The 19,800-nt window shown below is 35.1% G+C and overlaps 1 protein-coding gene and 1 long non-coding RNA gene across 3 annotated transcripts in view; one reads left to right on the forward strand and one right to left on the reverse strand.

The window, feature by feature from the left end:
* LOC105481164 (ATP binding cassette subfamily A member 12) overlaps positions 1–19,800 on the reverse strand; it is a 211,384-nt gene that overhangs the window by 92,123 nt on the left and 99,461 nt on the right. Inside the window, exons 8-11 of the mRNA XM_011740513.2 lie at positions 15,077–15,189; positions 10,494–10,569; positions 6,146–6,264; positions 4,994–5,100 (exon numbers count right to left, since the gene is read on the reverse strand). Of these exons, the coding sequence (XP_011738815.2) occupies positions 4,994–5,100; positions 6,146–6,264; positions 10,494–10,569; positions 15,077–15,189 (415 nt within the window). The remainder of the gene's footprint in view (positions 1–4,993; positions 5,101–6,145; positions 6,265–10,493; positions 10,570–15,076; positions 15,190–19,800) is intronic.
* Positions 1,782–19,800, forward strand: part of LOC105481161 (uncharacterized) — a 49,290-nt gene continuing 31,271 nt past the window's right edge. The window contains exons 1-4 of one of the 2 annotated variants that reach the window (XR_986806.2): positions 1,782–2,078; positions 3,756–3,851; positions 9,154–9,250; positions 13,812–13,875. This is a non-coding gene — a long non-coding RNA (uncharacterized lncRNA). The remainder of the gene's footprint in view (positions 2,079–3,755; positions 3,852–9,153; positions 9,251–13,811; positions 13,876–19,800) is intronic. The other variant, XR_011610016.1, reaches the window with a different exon arrangement.

The following is a 19,800-nucleotide window of genomic DNA, read 5'->3' on the forward strand; positions in this document are numbered from 1 at the left end:
AATGTGAATGTACTTAACACAACTGCACTGTATAGTTAAAAATGGTTAAGATAGTAAATGTTATGTTTATTTTACCACAATTCTTATTTTTATTTTTATTTTTTGAGACACGGTCTCACTCTGTCACCCAGGCTGGAGTACACTGGCACGATCACAGCTCACTGCAACCTTGACCTCCAGGCTCAGGTGATCCTCCCACCTTAGCCTCTCAAATAAGTAGCTAAGACTACAGGCATATACCTGCACTCCTGGCTAGTTTCTTGTATTTTTTTTGTGGAAACAATGGAGTACATTGGCATGATCACGGCTCCCTGCAACCTCAACCTCCGTGCTCAGGTGATCCTCTCACCTTGGCCTCTCAAGTAAGTAGCTGGGACTATAGGCATATACCTGCACTCCTGGCTAATTTTTGGTAGAAATGGGGTTCCACCACATTGCCCTGGCCATTCTCTCTCCCATGCTGAACCCATCTGCTGGCCTCAGCCTCCCTGAGTGCTGGAATTACAGATGTGAGCCACTGTGGCCAGTCAACAATTTTTAAAGGTTAACAAAAAATTTTAAGAGTCTTTCTTGAACTGCAGCATGAAGATCACATTCATTCTAATAAGATTGTATTTAAACTAAGAACAAGAAGACGCCTGATTTTTTGGAAGACTCTGCACCGCTATCGACTGTATCTTCTTCCCTCTTAGGTATTGTAGGATACTGGGTGCTTTTGTCTTTAAAAGGGCTTAAAAATCCCACACTCAGAGGAAAAAAAGGAAAATGAAAATCAAATTATTTCCTATCCTGTCAATGATATTCCTCTTACTATCAGTTCACTATGTTCTATGTGTTCTGAGGATATATTCCATGCCCTACAACCTGGGGAAAAAATAATGTATGCCTCTGGGAAAGCAAATTCTTTTGTGCTTGGAAGCTACCCTAGAGCTGTTTCTTTTAAGTAGGGAAATAAATTGGAACAAAATCCTAAGAAGCAAATATATGTGTCATTCATTGCAGCTCAGTTTCCAATCAGAAGTTACAGTTTGACCGAAATGAAGTATTTTATGGTACCGGCAAATGTTTGGGAATATTTATTTCTATATTATCAAATAAGAAAGGCACAATGAGCAGTAATGAGCAGTTTATAACTACACGTAGGTTATAGCAATTAAATGTTGGTCATCTTAGATAGTAAATATCATTGGTCTATTTTCCATTGTACTTAATATTATAATTGACCTCTGAGTTCGAACTATTCAAAAATGGGTTTATATGTACAAAAATTCTACTTACTAGTGCTATCACTATGAGAAATTTTCCATTCTGGAATAGACCCAATCACTGTACCACCTATAACTGCATTTGCCACTCTAGTCTTTCTTTTGATTTTCCAATCACTAGATATGATTAAACCTGTAATAAATGGAGTGAAGCTTCTATACTACATTCTCCAGTGACTTGTTTTTGGTAATTTATTAAATAAAAAGATAAATTCTGTTGGGCTAATATATTTGTTTAAATTGAGCTTTGAGGGTGTTGTACATTTGAATGGCTTTTACCCAGTAGAGACTGAAATGTGTTTTTTAATTGTAAGTTTGGTGTACATATGTGGGAAACCAGCAAAAGTCCATATAGTATAGTCGTGGCTTAGTGAGATAAAAGTTACAGAAGAGGAAATTGGAAATCTAGCCACACTGTGGCTAATAGACTTGGTTCTCTGAAATAAAAATTTAATTCAGGGCCAATAATGTGGAATGCATTGAGAAGCATATCCACCAAGGAGAAACATTACTGTCTTTTCGTCTTTGTCATTACTTACTACTTTATTCTGAGAACAATACAGGCATTAAAGTTCTAGAAGCTTCACAGGTCATTAATAATCAACATAAATTCAGTGAATTAGAATTCTTTCTTCAAAAACATGTGTCAACTTCAGATTGCAGATTGGCCAAAGCTTCATGTAGAGCCCTTCTCTCTTTTATCACGAGTAAAAGTTCAGGCTTAAAATAGAACAACAGATGACTAACGCCATTTCCAGCTGTGACTGAATTCTCCACTGCCTGATGCTTTTCAAATGTATCTGAATCAGAATCGTAAGTGACATGATGGTATTGACCTCACAATAGCATGTGCATAAAATGATAAAACAGCAATATTCCTGGGCTCTTGGTGGGTAAATAGAGAGAAAAATGAGTCTATTTAAAATTTTACAGGTTTTACATAAAAAATATTGTGTTATTTGTATTTCTGCCCAATACAGGAACAGCCACTTTATGCATAGCTCCCTAATCAGGAAGTTATTCTTCCCAACAAAGCAACTGGAAAGAAAAAAAGATAAAACAATGAAGGGAGGAGAAAACACAAAAGTTCAAGAGGAGCAGAATAGACAAGGAGAAAAAGCTAGGAAAAGTCACCAATGAATGACAGCATTCACCCCCATCTTAGGAATATCATGAATAAAGCATTAGATTGGGTGTGGCCTCACTGATGGTCACAATCATGATACTAATTATCAGAGTGAACAAAGCAGGGGAGTAAGAGCATCAGTAACTGTGAAACTCTAGGAGTTTGTCTTCATTCTTTCAGTGATAGGTACTGAATGTTTCCCATGTGTCATACTCTATGCCAGGTGCTGCAGATGCAATGGTAAAGGAAGAGACCTGGCAATATTCCTCATGGAGCTTGTGGTCTAGGACTGAATGGGTCCCGTCAATGTCAAATAACAGCCATGCTTGTTATAAATGACAATAGATTTTCTACTCCAAGGAAAAGAATGTAGTTTATTTCCACTTCTGTGGCTTCTATAACTTTTTCCATAATGTAACCCTCGAGGAGAGCATTATATTCAGATTGGGGATGATGTTTTCTATTATTTTTAGCCCCAGTCCCATCCCGTTAGTATAAATGGTTGAGACGGTGGTGTTTCCATTCCCCTAGTGTATATTATGTGCTTCCTGGTGACTTTCTAAGTCAAGAACTACAGTAAGTAATTGCCCAGGGAACATGACTACATTGTCAGTACTCTAACACCCTCACTTTTTCATACATGCATGAATCAAGCCTTAAGCTCCTATTATGTGGGGCTTTAGGGGTGTTGAAAGCATAATTTCATCAGCTTAAACTCTAGTGAGGAAAACAGACCTGACGTGCAACAAATTATAATGACAAGTAATGAGTTCCAAATGCCAGAAATCTCACTGTCATTGGAGATGTCATCTCATTAGAGATGTCTCTTTCTAAAATGCAAATTTCACCTTCTTCAAATATACAACTTTCATGATCAAATGCAAACTCCTTGACAAGAAAATCAGGATCTAGGCTCACCCTCACCCTGCAGCCCTCTTTTCTGCCTATCACATGGGCATCTTCTGTTCCAGCTGAACACATGACTGCAGATACCCTATACCTGTCTTTCAACTTCACACCTCTATCTCCTTAAACTCAGGACTCTGTGTCTAGAATGCACAACTAACCTAATTCTACACAGCCTTCAAAACTCAGAGAAAGCATTATTTTCTCTACAGAATTTCTTCTCTCCACCTCTGTCCCTTACAATCCATGTTAGATATCCCTCCTCCATGCACAGAAACCTCTATCCATCTATCACAGCCCTTATCTCACTGTATTACAATTGTCGGTCTGCTTTTCCATCTCCTCCACTGGATTGACTCTAAGTACTTTGGGGTTAGAGGGTATGTCTTACAAATAAATAGATTAGTATTATGGGAGTACATATAATTGATTAAAAAGTGAATGAATAAATATTATAGGAGCACAGAAGAAAAAGTCATTATCCTGGCAGAAAAATAACAAGAAAGGTGATACTCTAATATAGAAGAAGTGATGTTTAAACTTGTCCTTGAGGAGTGAGTAGGAATTTTCCAGATGAATGTACAACTTCCTTCTCATTTGCACAAACAAATTAAGATAATGCAAATTAAGTATATTAAAAATTTTGATGCATGTGGAAGACTAGGGCTAAAATGTAGGTAATGGTAACTAGCACATTTATTTGTAATATACATGGACATAATGTTCTGCATGCCTACTTAATTATACCATGTTCACTATATAAGTCATCTTGCTTTCCTTGAATAAACCAGTTCTAATTTCACTTTATTCCTGACTACGTAAATCGAATTAAATAGCTATTCTTTCTAGGAAAACAGCTTTCAAATTTTAATAGGGTTATTTAAAAAATAAACTAAATTTCATGATAACCTGTATACTATATGCATGAGATGAAGAATAATAGACAAATAAGCATAAAGTGATTCCCACGTTAGAGTTATCAATTTTTTGGTTGCTTTTTTCCACATTCTCTAGTATCATACATTTTAATATGACTTACTCATTTTAGTTTCTGATGACAACAATAAAAGTAGGGTGAACCACATTTTGAGATTTTTGTATGCTGTGAAATCTAAACCATCAGCTTTCAAAATCTACTTTTACAGATTTTAAAACTTAGGACATCTCAAATTAGAAATCATATTATGAATCCTTTTTCAAATCTCTTTCAAATTATGAAGTTTAATATGATAACTGTTATTAGCCATTCCCTTATAAATGCACATACTGTAATTAGGCTCTTTGGGGTCATTTCATGCAGAGATCTCCACGGATTAAAAACAAAACACCATTATATAATGTCAAAATCTTTAAGAACTTTTTTTTTAATTTATTATTTTTTTTATAGACAGGGTCTCACACTGTCACTTAGGCTGGAGTGCAGTGGTGACAACAGCTGATTGCAGCCTCAAACGCCTGGTCTTAAGTGATTCTTCCCACCTCAGGCTCCTGAGTAGCTGGAATTACAGGCATGAGCCACTGCATCCAGCTATAAACTCTTTTGTCACCATTTTTCTAGAGTCCTAAGAAGGGCCATTATAAATCTAGAGTTAAAATAGGATCATTATTTACAAAGATCAGATTTAAAACTTAAAAGTGTATCTTATCAAATATTATGGGAAGTGTTAAGGTTTATTTTTCTTCTTTCATGGCTTACTTTTGATTTTAGGACTTCAGGAACTGGAGGGATGTAATCCTCATAGGAACCATTTTGAAGAAAAGATTTTTTAAGTCGTATTGTGGACTGCAGGAGTCTTAGATTTTCTGTAAAGGAAGGGAGAAGAGTTACTTTATGCGAATTGCAAGGTCATTTAGGAAACCAATTTGAAAGACACCTCTATCCTGATTTATTACTAAATTTTTCCTAAGATAATAGCCTACTTCAATATAAATATAAGATGAGTGAAATTTTAACCTTTATTTGAACCATGGGGACAATAGAATTCATTATTTTAAAAATATTCTCTGCTTAGAGATAAAAATACTTCTAGCAAAGGTGCTACATAGTTTTGGCTCTTTGTGAACTGACTATGCTTTTATTCCTGACTTTTGGATATACTATATAATTGAAGTATCTTGGAGAGAATAGGTTGTAGAATCACTGTGATATAAATATGCCTTTCCAACCTTGACTAATTCATACCTTGCAAACAAAGACCGGACTTAAACATTTGTTGTGCTATTTTGCTTGCCATTAACTCTCAGAAAACTATTTTTGGTGTAGGAAAAAAGAACGTATGTGTCCTAGAAAATGTGAGAAAATAGGTCTTTTCTCTGAAAAAAAGAGAAACATTTGATTAAATATAATCTTTGTGGTTGCCCATGTAGGCAGAAAATTGCAAATAAAGTATGTAAGGGTAGAAAATAAAAATAGTCTGCCACAAAAATGCCTTTGTTTATGTAATTTACACCTGCTTTTAGGACTCTGTGTTATCATTCCTTAACATTTTTTAACAACTAAGATTATTAAGAGCATAAAAATGTCATGAAGGGTCATTTGAACCTCGAATGACTCTGGACACTTGGAAAATTTGTCCCAGTGGCCATTATCATATTATCCATTATATGGCCATTATATACTAAAATTTGTCCAGGTGGCCAGCTAGTGCTAGCAGCAGCAACAGAATAATATGATAATATGACTACACATTCCCTTTGTATAACAAATCACCAGACTGAAACCGATGCATATGGAAACTAAGATTTTACAAATTTTCTTTCCTGTGTAAGCAAATGCCTCAAAAACTCACTACTTTAGAACAGAGGTAGAAACCATAAGCAGCATTTTGACTGCTAAGAACAGTATTACCTGGTGAACCCCTGGCCAAACTGTCAGTCACATTTCTCACACATGCCAAGTAAGGAATATAAGGACTGTTTGCTGATACATTTAAGAGGGCATCTTCAAAGTTTTCCAGAATTAGGAGCCTGCAGAATTAGAAAAGAATATAGAAATTAAGTCATATGAAAATAAAGCAAAGACGTTTTGTTGAGATCATTTTGGTCCCTGGATGACTCGGGCATTGAAATACTAGGCAGATGGATGTCTTCCCCCATCCAGTTTAACTGTACAAGGGCAGTACTACTCTGCATCCTCTGAGCACTTGCCTTTTCTATGTGTACTATCTTTATATTTAATTATTTTAATATTCCATCATAGGTTATCTTAAGGCAATTTCTAGGCACACTTACATGAAAGAAAAAGGTCAATGGGTGAGGGTTGCCAGGTAAAATACTGGACTCCCAGTTAAAGTTGAATCATAGATAAACAATGAATAATCTTTTTGTGTATAAGTACATCCCATGAGTCCTGGAATTTTTTTCACTTTTCTTTTTATTTTCTAAATCTGGCCACCCCCTTCTGACTCTCCGATTCTTCTCTTGTCAACTGAAAGCCAGGGGACTAGATGATCTGCTAGGTCCTTTCCCCCTATAAAATTGAATAACTAGATTTAAATTCATTTAATTGTGAACTAATGGGATCCCAATGACCAACATAAGTTCCTTTTTTCTCCAATCAACCAATTTAGTGTTTCCAAATTAACCACTTTCTGGTTTCCTTTCAAAGTGATTGGCATGTGAGGATAGGGCCTAAGATTTTTAAGGCTACATGAGTGAGTAAGGCTATGTGAATGAGTATGTGCATACTATGTGTGCTCTGTCACTTCAACTGTGAGGCTGCATCTCTATTTATTTTGTAACTTCTTCCCTTAGTGTCTACTATTGAATTTTATGTAAAGATGGAATAAATGTCAATGGCTGATTTGGGGATCATCTGTTTAGAATCAAACTGTACAAAACACAAATTAACTAGTCCTACTGGATGTTCAACTTAGATTTTATTAAAATACGAGTGGGAGCAGTTAATCTTGGCATAACTAGTAAATGCAGGAAAATGTTTTCATCAATATTAAAGAAGACTCAGGGTGTTTAAATGTGGGTTAACAACACTGGATCCTTAGGAACTTTAAAAGAAAAAATAATGAATGGCAAGAAAACTCTCTAACTTGGCAATCAGAGCACAGCAAAGTGGTCAGAGGGCTGACTCATTTAAATACTATTCATAGTCTTTATGTATTTTTTTAAAAGTGTCCATTTTCCAAGAGCTCATGCTTGTACATAGGCATTTCCTTGACTAGAGACTCTTGGTAAAACTTTATTTGGTGGTCTCAGACCTTAGAGATTTCAGACAGTGAGCTTCATTATTTATCAAAGCCTCCTTATAGATAGTCAATGCCATTGATCAATACACAAATGAAGGATAGGACTGTGTATTCTTAGAGTAAGTTTTCTGTCCTAAGTAAAAGAAACTATCTATTAGGGAAATTTCTAAATTACATTATTACTGTTAAAAATGCAACAGGAGTGTGACAGATGACAAAACTAACCCTGTTGTATAGGTTACCCATATAATATGAAGTCACACCTACAGTCAAGTTTCATGGACTGTAGTCCACCTATGATATCAGTGAGTCAAGTCAAATCAAATCAAGCCAAGGTCTAATAATAACCAATATAGTCACAGCACTTGCTCAAAAAACCCTCAGCAGGTGTTTTGAAATGACAGTTTCAGAATGTTGAGGGAAGTTTGAAGCAGTGTCAGAAAGAATATTCCAAAGATAAGCTGGAAGATGGGATTTGAGAATCCAAGACATCAAAGAAGAGACAAATGAAATTATGAGAATAATTGCAAATTGACTGCATCTATTTTGGGAAGAGGAGGGTAGAATAATCCATCTATTTTATTTGGCTATAGTGATAAGTAGAGGTTTCAAGATAAACATTTCTTCTCTGAACAACTTGAAAGAATGATCCATTTAGTTTTGTATCCCACTCCCTGTTCACCCCGACCCCATCCTCATCACAGAATATCTAGCATTTGTATTTCGTACATCATACACTTGAGTTAATATCTGTGGAAAGGACAAATACATGAGGAAAAGAAATGCCGGAAGCTGCAGAGATACTGGCCATTTATCTGAGAAGTGCCCAATGGGGCATCGCTGGATAAGCACATGTCAGGTCGTTCTCCTGCTTCAGTAAGGTGGTTCTCCCTTCCTCTCCTCACCTTTCCCCACACTTCCCAATATTGCCCTTCCTTCTTTTGTGTTTGTCTTTCTCTCTGTTACCATTGTTACAACATAGAGCTATTTCCACTTGGTGCACTGCTCAACAGCAAAATATTGGCCTTATCTACTAGATGGACCGGAACAAGGGATTTTCATGGTATATTGTCAAGCTTAAAATAGAGGACAGTTGGGATAGAATTGAACTTGAAATATCATCTAAGCCATCCTCTTAGTTTCATAAAGAACATTTGATTACAAAAACTTTTGAGAATAGACTTAGTATACTCCAAAATAAGATCTCATATCTGTGTGTCACAGTTTTGACATAAATACCCAATTATTCCCTTAAAACACTGGAGTAATCCTTTATACAAAATCCTACCTAATTCCCAAGAGTGCTTACAATAAAAGGTAAGTGTCTGGATGTGCACATTCATATTCATAAGTACAAATGCAAAACAAAGATAATGACTTTAGAACAAAAATAATTAGGAGAAAGTAGAACTATGAGGGAAAAAGTATTTTTGAAAATTTGCTTTAGAAAATTCTGAACCAAAATAACTTTTATCTTATACCAGTGTTGCCACTCTGTGATTATTTTAAAGCTGGAATGGAAAGGAAGTCTGAAGATAAGAAATCCCTTAATTTCATCAATCACAACAAGGGCCATCTTAGAAGTATTGAATTCTTCCTAATAAACTGTCAGCTAGCTGTCAGCAACTAACTACATTTGCTGTGGAATTTGCAGGTCTGTGGCACTGACATTATCACTGCTATGGATGCCTCGAGGCTCTGATAAAAATACCTGGCTTCAGCAATAAGCATGCAGTTATCTCAGTTTAAAGGTATTTTGCTATTATTATTTTTGATGGCTATAGAGGGAATGTGTTTAAAAGACATGACCATTTGAAACATGGCAGCCTGGCTAGGATGAAATTGCCTAAGGGCTTGGTTGCTCTGGGAGAAGCACCTGGGTCAGCCACTTTAAAGGATGAGAGATGGCAGCAGAAACAGGAGGTAGTTGTTTACACAAGGATTTTGGCCAGAATCTACTCTCAGAGTTGGAGAACTTCTCGTTAAATAATAGAAAGTTTGCAAACAACTAGGTACATTCTATTTTAGCAAAACAAAACATTGGTTAAACCTAAGTACTCCTGTTTGTTTTTATTTGTGTAAATTTCCGTTAGCACCAAAACGTATCCTTTGGGACTAAAATCAAAGAATTTCAATAGTATAATTTATAGGCTAAAGCAATCTTTACCTAACAGGCAGGCCATCTAGTCTCTACATTTGCCTTAAACTACAGGAATTTGCCTCAATTAACTACCATAAGCAACTGTTTGCATTTCTTACCATAATTATCACAGTTACTTCAGGATCTGCTTACATTAATGGTCTTTAGACAGCATAGTTGCTGCTGTTATTTCCACTGCCTATTCCTGAGACTTTATATATGCCAATAAAAGCCCCAAATTAAATAACCTACAAAGTTTTGCCTAACTGAATACCACTGAAAGCAAACAAATTTTGCATTATCTTGTTTAAGCATAAAAAACATTTTTACTCTCTAGAAACCCAAAAAATAGTAATAAAAAAATCGAAGGCTGCTATGGTATGAATGAGTATGTTCTCCCGAAATTCATATGTTGAACTCCTAACCCCCAAGATGACGGTATTAGGAGGCTTGATTATAAGTTGCTCAGTTTATGGTACTTTGCTATAGCAGCCTGCACAGAGCAAGACAGATACTTATACACTGCTTGTAGTGAAAGAAAAGTGTTGGCAGCCCTCCAGCTAGATCATCCTCATAGGCATAAGGTAACCAATCCAGACATGACACATTAGATCTAGTTATGCAAGCTTGGAACTGAAAAAGAGATTTTTTGTGTGCAATGCTAAAGTATCATTAAATAATATCAAAAAATAAGTTTCAACTTTATTTGGACTATGCCCTTCCCTTTGCTTAGTCAATAGTTGGTTTTTCTATTCCATGCTTATGTACACTGATAAGAGAATCATGTTTAGAAATTGTTTTGATTGTTTATTCAGCCAAGTTATCTACCTATTTAGAAATAAGCAAAGACTTACTGCGCAGCCAGACTGCTTGGAGATAATGTCTGTCCATCATCCTCACTCCACACATGTGTTATATTATCGGAGTCACCTAAAGTAATAATTTTGATATAGGTAAACATTTAACATGTTTGCTTAAAGATTTTTTCCTCAGTGAAAACCATCCCAGGTCAAATTAATGAGGAGAAAATGCAGAAATCTACAGAATCATTCTCCAAAGAATTGTATAAAAGACATCTATGCTCTTTTGTTGGAAATATTTGTGATATTTATAGGAAATAGATGCCTACTGATCAAAATAATCCCAATGGTCAAGCATATGCATTTCTAACAAGTTCTTTGTCTGTGCATCAAGCCACTACATTATTTTATCCCAGGACCTGCATATGCAGATGACTGCTGAGTACTATAATGAAGATTGACTACCACGTGATTTGTTATTCAAATGAAGCCAATTTTAGTCTTATGGGTCACTGGATTTTTTTTTTTTTTTTTTTTTTTTTGCCTTCAGTTGTCTAGAATGTAGCCTCAGGAAACATCTGCCATCACTAATCTGTATTTTCTATCTTTCAAAAAGCAGCCACTAATCTCAATTGAATGCAGCTGTGAATGCAAATTGACTGATGTTAACAGAACCGTTCTGAGAGTTCTCAAATAATATGAAGGTGCATAGAGTGGAAGGCAGTCACTAAGTTTGGTCTAATGGAAACCACATAGAAAGATCTAATTTAACACCATGAGTTACCCCCAGAAGTTAAATAGGTCCCTGATTTAGCCTGCTGCATAAGGTTGTATCATAAAAGAGTAAGTGTGCAACAGCATTCACATAAAAATTGAAAATGAAAATGTTTTAAATGGCCCCTGCATAAATAAAAACATCATAAATCCAATACTTTAATTCAGCTCCTTTAGGGAAATGGTATCACTTATTTCAGCCTTCTCTTCAGACTCTACTCATTCCTTATAAATAATCCAGTATGTTTCAATGCTGTCATTTTTAGCATTGGCTTAATCACTTTCAATGGGATATTTTATTACCAGCTTCAATAGTTCTTGTATTGTCTCTAGTTAGTGCAACCTAAAGCCTTCTAAAAAGGTACTAGCACAAAACTACGCAATCACCCAATTTTCTCTGGTCCCGATTATTAATTTTATTTGAATTAGCATGTGTGTAAAAAAGACTATCCCAGAATTAAAAATCTCCTTGTCTGTCACCTGTATCAGTCATGTTAAGTCATGTTTGTATGGCCCCTATATCTGGCAGAGCAGCTGTCTCAGTTTTTCCTGTTCAGCAGAGTGGAGTTTTCCTGTGCTCTGCTCACGATGCAGCTGAATATTATTGCTCTAATAATAGTAATGCATCAGTGAGTTAAAGGGCTAAGAATGAATGGGATGCCCAGAATAATAAACCTAATTAACAATAGTAATACCTATTATGCGTTGGCATCTATATAGAGAATAACTATAGATTTAAACACCTGTTGAGATTTATGCTTTTGCAATGGACAGGTATATAAAACTTTTTCTATGATCAAATTTTGCTCACTTTGAACTCTTATGTGATGCTGAGCAAGCTAAGTGGTATTTGTAATACTACGTGGTTATAGTTTCTCTTTATCATCAAGTGAAATAAAATAAGTAACTAATAGAAAAGTAACTTTATATTATCAATGACAGGACTTGACCCTGAAGTTAAATAAAGACTTTTCCCTCTGGTCACTAAGGACTATATAGTATATTGGAAGAAATGCTATACTAAACAGGTCTTAATGAAATAGAAAATGTTACAGACCCTTAAAAACTGAGATTTTACTTCTCTTATATTTGGCAGATTAGGAATACTTAAAATTATATTCACAGACACAGAAATATGGTGCATAGATGACCTCTTTTTACAGTAAGGAAGCTCTTTTTATCAGTAAGGATTGCTTTCTATCCTAAATTACATCCTAAAAATGTAATTTTGTATAATGTACTATTTTGCAAAAGAACAAATTCCAATGAGTCACAAAGATAATCTCTGCTCCCAAAACTCAGTATTTATAAATAGACATACTATAGAGTGTATTAACTGTGTAGCAAGGATCCTCGCTGGAGCCGAGCTGAGAATTAGATATCTTGAGATAGGAAGTTAGGAGGCAACCTTCTTGCCAGGTGTTTATTAGCAACTCTCTATTTTCATGGTTGCCAAGGAGGCTCCTGAAGAAATCTTGAAGTGTGCTCATACTTCAGGGTGGATCAGAGATAAACATGGTGTGAGGAAAGTCGGTAGAAATCAGAGTGTGGAGAGGAATGGGGGAAGGCAGGGGAAAAAATGTAGCATATGGCTTCCCCCAGAATGATAAGTGTGAATGGAGAGCCAAGCTCCATCAGTGGCTGAAAGTGCGGGCCCTTCTGAGGTTAAGCTGGTACTTGCATGTCCCAGTGAGATACCTCAGAAGCAAGTATGTCCCAGAAGGCAAATGTTTAAGTGAGGCTGTTCATAAAAGAGCTCCTGGGGCCTAGCTTTGGAGATGTACAGATCCAAGTTCTAATCTCAGTTTGGTCGTTTGCTGGATGAGTAACATATGACAAGCACCCAGCCTCCTTAAGCCTCTGTTTCTTTGTCTATAAAATGGGATAATAACTGTATCTCACAGAGTTATTTAGATGATAAAACAAATTTCAGATACTAAAGTACTGAGCATTGATACAATAAATATTACCTATTATGTTCTTTACTTGAAAGAGTGATATGAAGCCTACAAAGCTATCTTAACCATTATATTAGAGAGAATCCAAGCAACTCTGCTATGAGATACCACCCCACTCCAGCATAACAGAGTAAAAAAACAAGGGAAAAAGGATGTTCATTTTCAAAAATACTGCTGAACACTGTGAAGATTAAGATTGAGGTGGCCTGGGTTATGGGGCAGGTATTTGTACTTGGACCAGAAACCCCAGTGCTGTTGAACTGTCATCATTAGTTCTGCCTTCAATGACAAGTTTAAGTTCCCTGAAAGATTCCTAGAAATACTTAGGAGGGTTTTCAAAGTCTACACAATTTCTGCTCAAACGGGTAGGGATTTGAAGTTAATAATTTTTAGGAATTGACATTAATACATCTGCATTGGTATTCTTGGCTTGATAAACTCACAGTGCAGGAAATTTAAAAACAAACAAAAGGTAAGTACATCAAATTTTATGAATAAAAATACATTTCCTTGGTGTATTTTCTTGTCTTCCTGACCATCCAATGATGTGTTTTAAGACTTGCCAAGATGATTAGCACAGTCATAGACAAAAAACATGGTCACTGTTAAATATTGAAAACTGAATTACATCTTTCACCAGGAAACGTGTTCTGCTCCCTGCTTAATAAGAAATGCTGCTTACTTCTCCAGCTTTTGAAGCACAGGTGAGCTTTGTACTTAAAATATTAAAAAATGTAACTTTATTACTTTACTTTATATTAATTATAAAGTGTGAGTCTGAAGATAAAAAGGAAAAGGTAGTAAGGAGAAACATTAAGTTCTTAAGCCTTTAAAATGCAAATATGAAAAGTATACAGAGGAAATAATTGTTTGTTAGCACATTGTCTGGTTTTCTAGCCTAAACTTTTTTTTAGAGTAATCCTGTTTTTCTAATGGACGTCAAGACCATCAAATTTAATAACGGTCAATCCTGCAAGCTAACCATCAATTCTGCAATTGTAGATATAAAAAATGCTCTAGACTAACAGAAAATGACATCCAAGAGTATTGTTGGACCCTCCAGGGAAAATTCTTCAAAGCCTTCACAGGCATTCTTTCTTTTTATATGAAAATTGATATTTCAAGACTATATAATGAACAATCAGCTTTTGACCTGATGATCTCAGGATGCTTATTTTGTACTCTAAAGGTAAAAGTCGACATACGTAAAAGCTGACAAACTCGCTGAGAAAACATAATTCTAAATTTATTCACCAGAGATAAATTGTTAACAGAACTTGGCGAGTAGGGATTTATTCCTTATGTCTCCAAACCTTTGTCTGTATGTGTCTGTGTGTATGTAGCTGTATGTCTCCGTGTGAGTGTAGACAGTACTATTCTAGATGTGCCAAAGGGACATTCTGTGACTGACTACCAACATGTTATACCTTGTCTTACTGGACACAGCAGTATATTTATACTGATCTATTTGTGCTCTAATATCAAGATGGTTGAGGGGCATATTTTTGCAATGAAAGAACTCTAATTAAAAAATCAAAATTCGAAAATGAAGTTAAAAACACTGCAATTCACTTGAGGCATTTGTTTCAAATAGTAATATAGAAATCTATTTGTTGAGGCATATTCCCTGATTTTTTGTCTATACCAAGTATAAACATAGTTTTATAAGCTAACAGAGATCATTTTCACCTAAATAAGAACCCTAGAAAGTCACAGTTCCCTCTTCTTGGCCATTTCTCCCTTTCTCCACACTTCGATTAACTTGAGATCCAGATTTATTCATAGCATATGTCCCCACCTAAGAATAATATCATCTCTACATGATTACTTTCATTGCACTCTGCTTTATATTTCCAGTGGGCTTTGTGACACTGAATTTAACACAGTAAGATGGAAATATAATACCTTGAGCTGGGGAATCCAGAGTGTTGAGCAGATGTTTAACAGACTTCTGGAGGGTTCTGAAACCTTCGTTAGTTGCAAAACGTGGATAAACCTTCTGCACAACCAGTAGCACACTAAGGAGTCAAAACACAATTAAACCAGATTCTGTTTCAAGGTTTGCAGACAGAAACAAAAGATTATTCAAGGAGAAAATGGCTACAGTATAGAAAATTATTCTTATAAAAGACAAGATGCTACTCTTTGTAATGTAATTATTTGTCTTTTCATGCACAAAATCCCAACAAAATATTCTTAACTGGACAGAGCAGTTTACGTTTCCAGGTTTCTAAAACATCAGGAATCACCAGCCTTAAAGTAATGGAGCAAGGTTCCCACTGATTTTTTTCTAAGACTTAGAAATAAGTAGTTAGGAAAACCAACTTTCAATTAAAGAATACGTCTTTTTTTAACTAAAAAGAAAAATTAAATATTAGAAAGTATTTTCATTAAAAACCAAACCCAAATAAAGGATCTAGTTTCCGGAATAATTATTATTTAAGCATTTATAATATTTATCTTTTGCTAAACAGATAGTAATGTTTTCGAAAAAGAAAATGGACGTTGCCCTAATTAACGACTATATTCTGTCCTTTAAGTGGTCTATAGGCACTATTCCAGAGGTAGTTCAAAATTAATATCCATACTCTGTTTCTATAGCTTTTATGTTACCAATAAGATGGGCAGTCTACACTGGGGATAGACAATCAGAAAATTCAGTTATGCTTGAGTTCATCCTGTATTTCGCAAACACGATTAGTTACTTAAAACATGTCTTTTAGTTCCTTTATAGCCATTAGTGCATTTTAAAGAAATATTGTTATTACACATGTATTTCTACATTATACAAATACTGTGACTTATATCAACAGTTGAGTCAATGCTTTAGTTAAGTAGTAGTGAAAACAAAAGGCTTTTGTTAAAAATTTGACATTGTGAAGTTAAATGTAGTACAAATTAGCCAACAGTAATTTTTCCTTATCTAGTTTCTTAGTACACTGAATGCATATTCCAGCAATAGATAGTATTTGTGTACATGTTCATGGCATTCTATAATGTTTTTAGAGTTTTTGAGATTTAGATTAAGATTATGTTAATTTTAGTCCCCTAGATATGAATGATAGCTGTTTAGAGACCTATGTCTAGGGTGCCATCTGGGTAGTATCTAGTATAACATAAGGATATACATGTGGATATGTGTGTATGTTTATAAACATACACAAAAATGTATGCATATATATTTTCTAACATTTAGTTTTCTAATAATTCTATAAATTCAATTTATTTGTCCAGTTTTGCAGATGGGAAAATGAAAGTTAAAAAAGTTAAGTAACTTACACCAGGTTATTTAGTTAATAACAAGTACAGCTGGGGTCTGTCTATTTCAAAGTTGATGTTCTATCTCCCCTATATGTTGCCTCTGGCACAAAAGCTTTGCTTCAACATGGTGGGGAGAAGGAGGGCAGAACATTTCTGCACAGAGCCCACAGGCATTGTTAACTTATCACCCAGCTGTGTTCCAAACAGTTGGCCATAGAGACATGGCTGTATTTTTCTCATCTCTGCTCTATATACATGACTGGTGATACCTCAGGCATTTTTATGTTTGCCCCAAGAATCTCCTGGTTCTCAGGTGTTGGGTTACTTCCAAACCCTAGCAACCACGGAGACCAGTTAGCCTATCTCAGGGCGTAAGTCTTGGCCAGCCTTCAAGCCTGACCCTCTGCTTAACTCACCTGACCTACTGTCCCAAAGTAACATCTTCAAAGACTGAACATTTGACAATCTCATTAAACCTTTCAGCATTATTATCATTAACATTATTAATTAAATGTCAGTAGACTTCATTCATCTTTATCTAACAAAATGTAACTTAATAAATAATGACACCTGGACTCCCATCTTCTCTGAAATCCTTTAAACCATGGATACTTGATATTTATTTTACTTTACAGATTATTTTTCTTCTCTTCATCATATAAAAATGGAAATCATCAAAACAAAACATCATCAAAAACAAGTTGCCTTCTGAGTAAAGGTAATTTTTAAAAAGAGTTTTTGTGATTTATGCCTCAGCATAACCTTCATCTCAGCAAGGCAACAATCCTGTGTATCCTATCACGCGCTTTTCTCGACTTTTGAGGTTGCTCATTTCTGCTAATGACTGTCTTAACTTTAACATTATATAACCTGATTTTGGTGGTTGGTTTATATACAATTTACGATGTAAAACAAATGCTAGAAAAATAATAAAAATTCCTGTGGGGTCCATTTGTCTCTATTACTTGTTCAACAAAGACTAAGATAAACCAATGAGACCATAATGTTGTGATAAAACACAGTCATTTGTGAGAAAATTATAGCTTTTAGTGACACTGTCAGCTTAATCATAATAATAAACAGCTGACTTTAAAAAATGGTTTATACTGAAATATAATCCAAGCCATGTGTTTAATTGAGAATTTTCTAGTAGTCACATTTAAAAAGTTAAAAGAAGCAGATGAAATTAACTTTAATAATATATTTTAACTCCATACATCCAAAATATTAGCATTTCAATATTTAATAAATATAAAAATTACTAATGAAAGAATTTAGGTCCTTTACTGTACTACATCTCCAAACTAATGGGGCATCTCAATGCAGATGCCAAATTTTAATTGAAAAGTCTTAATCTGTATTTATATTTCATTAAATTTACAGGTGAAAAAGTAGATTCACATACCTAAGCCATTCTAAACATACTAAAAAGTATTACAATAATTGAATCAAGTATCAGTTTTTAAAATTTAAATTAATCAAAGTTAGTAACATTACACATTCAGTTGCTTAGATACACTAGCACATTTCACGTGCTCAAAAACCACATTAACTAGGGGCTATCATGTTACAAAGATCAAGTATATAAATTACTGGACCACCCCGAAAAGTTCTGACTAAATAAAAGTCAGATGCTATTCTATCAAAAAGGCAACCTATACAATGGTAGAAAATATTTGGAAACCATTTATCTGATAAAGAGTTAATTTCCAGAATATATAAAGACCTTCTACAGCTCAATAGTAAATACATAAATACATAAATAAATAAATAAACCCAATTTAAAAATAGACTAAGGACTTGAATAAATATTTCTCCAAAGAAAACATATAAATAGCCAATAGACATATGAAAAAATGTTCAATCATCAGAGAAATGCAAATCAAAATCTCAATATCATTGCATAGCTCTCAGGATGCATATTATTAAATTTTAAAAGAGACAAAAAGTATTGGCAAAGATATGAAGAAATCCAAACCTTCCATGCTATTGGTAAGAACACAAAATGTTGGCTGGGCACGGTGGCTCACACCTGTAATCCCAGCACTTTGGGAGGCCAAGATGGACGGATCACCTGAGGTCAGGAGTTCAAGACCAGCCTGGCCAACATGGTGAAACCCCGTCTCTACCAAAAAAATGAAAAAATTAGCTGGATGTGGTGGCGCGTGCCTGTAATCCCAGCTACTTGGGAGGCTGAGGCAGGACAATTGCTTGAATCCAGGAGGTGGAGGTTGCAGTGAGCTGAGATCATGCCACTGAACTCCATACTGGGCAACAGAAGGAGACACCATCTCAAAAAACAAACAAACAAACAAAATGTTATGTGTCCCAAACCTTTTTTTTATTTCTTCTAAAAAAAAAAAGAGGGGAGGGGGCATGAATACATGTGCAAAACATGAAGGTTTGTTACACAGGTATACGTGTACCATAATGGTTTGCTGCACCTACTAACCCATGCAACCCGCAGGCCAAATCCAGCCCTAAGGCCTGTTTATGTAAATAAAAGTATATTACATACAAAAAGAATTGTTAAGCTAGTAGATTTCAAGTGTTCTCACAAAAAAATAAGTATATGAAAGAAATGTATATGTTAAATAGCTTGACTTAGCCGTTCCACAATGTACATATATATTACAACATGTCGTATGCCATAAATATATAAAATTTTTGTCAGTTAAAAATAAAAAGAAATACTGCTGAATTAAAGAAAATTTAAGATAAAAAATGTAAGAAAAGAATACAAAATAGGCCAGGTGCTGTGACTCACACCTGTAATCCCAACACTTTGGGAGGCCAAGGCAGGCAGATCAGGTCAGGAGTTTGAGACCAGCCTGGCCAATATGATGAAATCCCATCTCTACTAAAAATACTAAAATTAGCCAGGCATGGTGGCACATGCCTGTAGTCCCAGCTACTCCTATCTAATTGTAACTTTCTACCCCTTGATCAGCCTTCCCTCATCCTCCCCTTTCACCCAGCCTCTGGTAACCATTATTCTACATTCTACTTCTATGAGATCAACATTTTTAGGCTCCACATAAAAATGAGATTATGTAGTATTTGTCTTTCTGTGCATGTTTAATTTGTTGAGGAACCGCCATATTATTTTCCGCAACGGCTATTCCACTTTACATTCCCACCAAGAGTGTGTAAGAGTTTACCTTTCTCTGTATGCTGCCAGCATCTGTTATTGTTTTTGTCTTTTTGCTAATAGCCATTCTAACTGCAGTTAGACGATATCTCATTATAGTTTTGATTTTGATTTTCATTTCCCTGATGATGAGTGATGTTGAGCATTTTAAAAATACACGTTGGCTGTTTATATGTGTTATTTTAAGAAGTATCTATTCAGATCTTTTGTCCATTTT

This window comes from Macaca nemestrina, chromosome 11 (genome assembly GCF_043159975.1).
Source record: "Macaca nemestrina isolate mMacNem1 chromosome 11, mMacNem.hap1, whole genome shotgun sequence".
In the NCBI taxonomy this organism is placed as follows: Eukaryota; Metazoa; Chordata; class Mammalia; order Primates; family Cercopithecidae; genus Macaca; species Macaca nemestrina.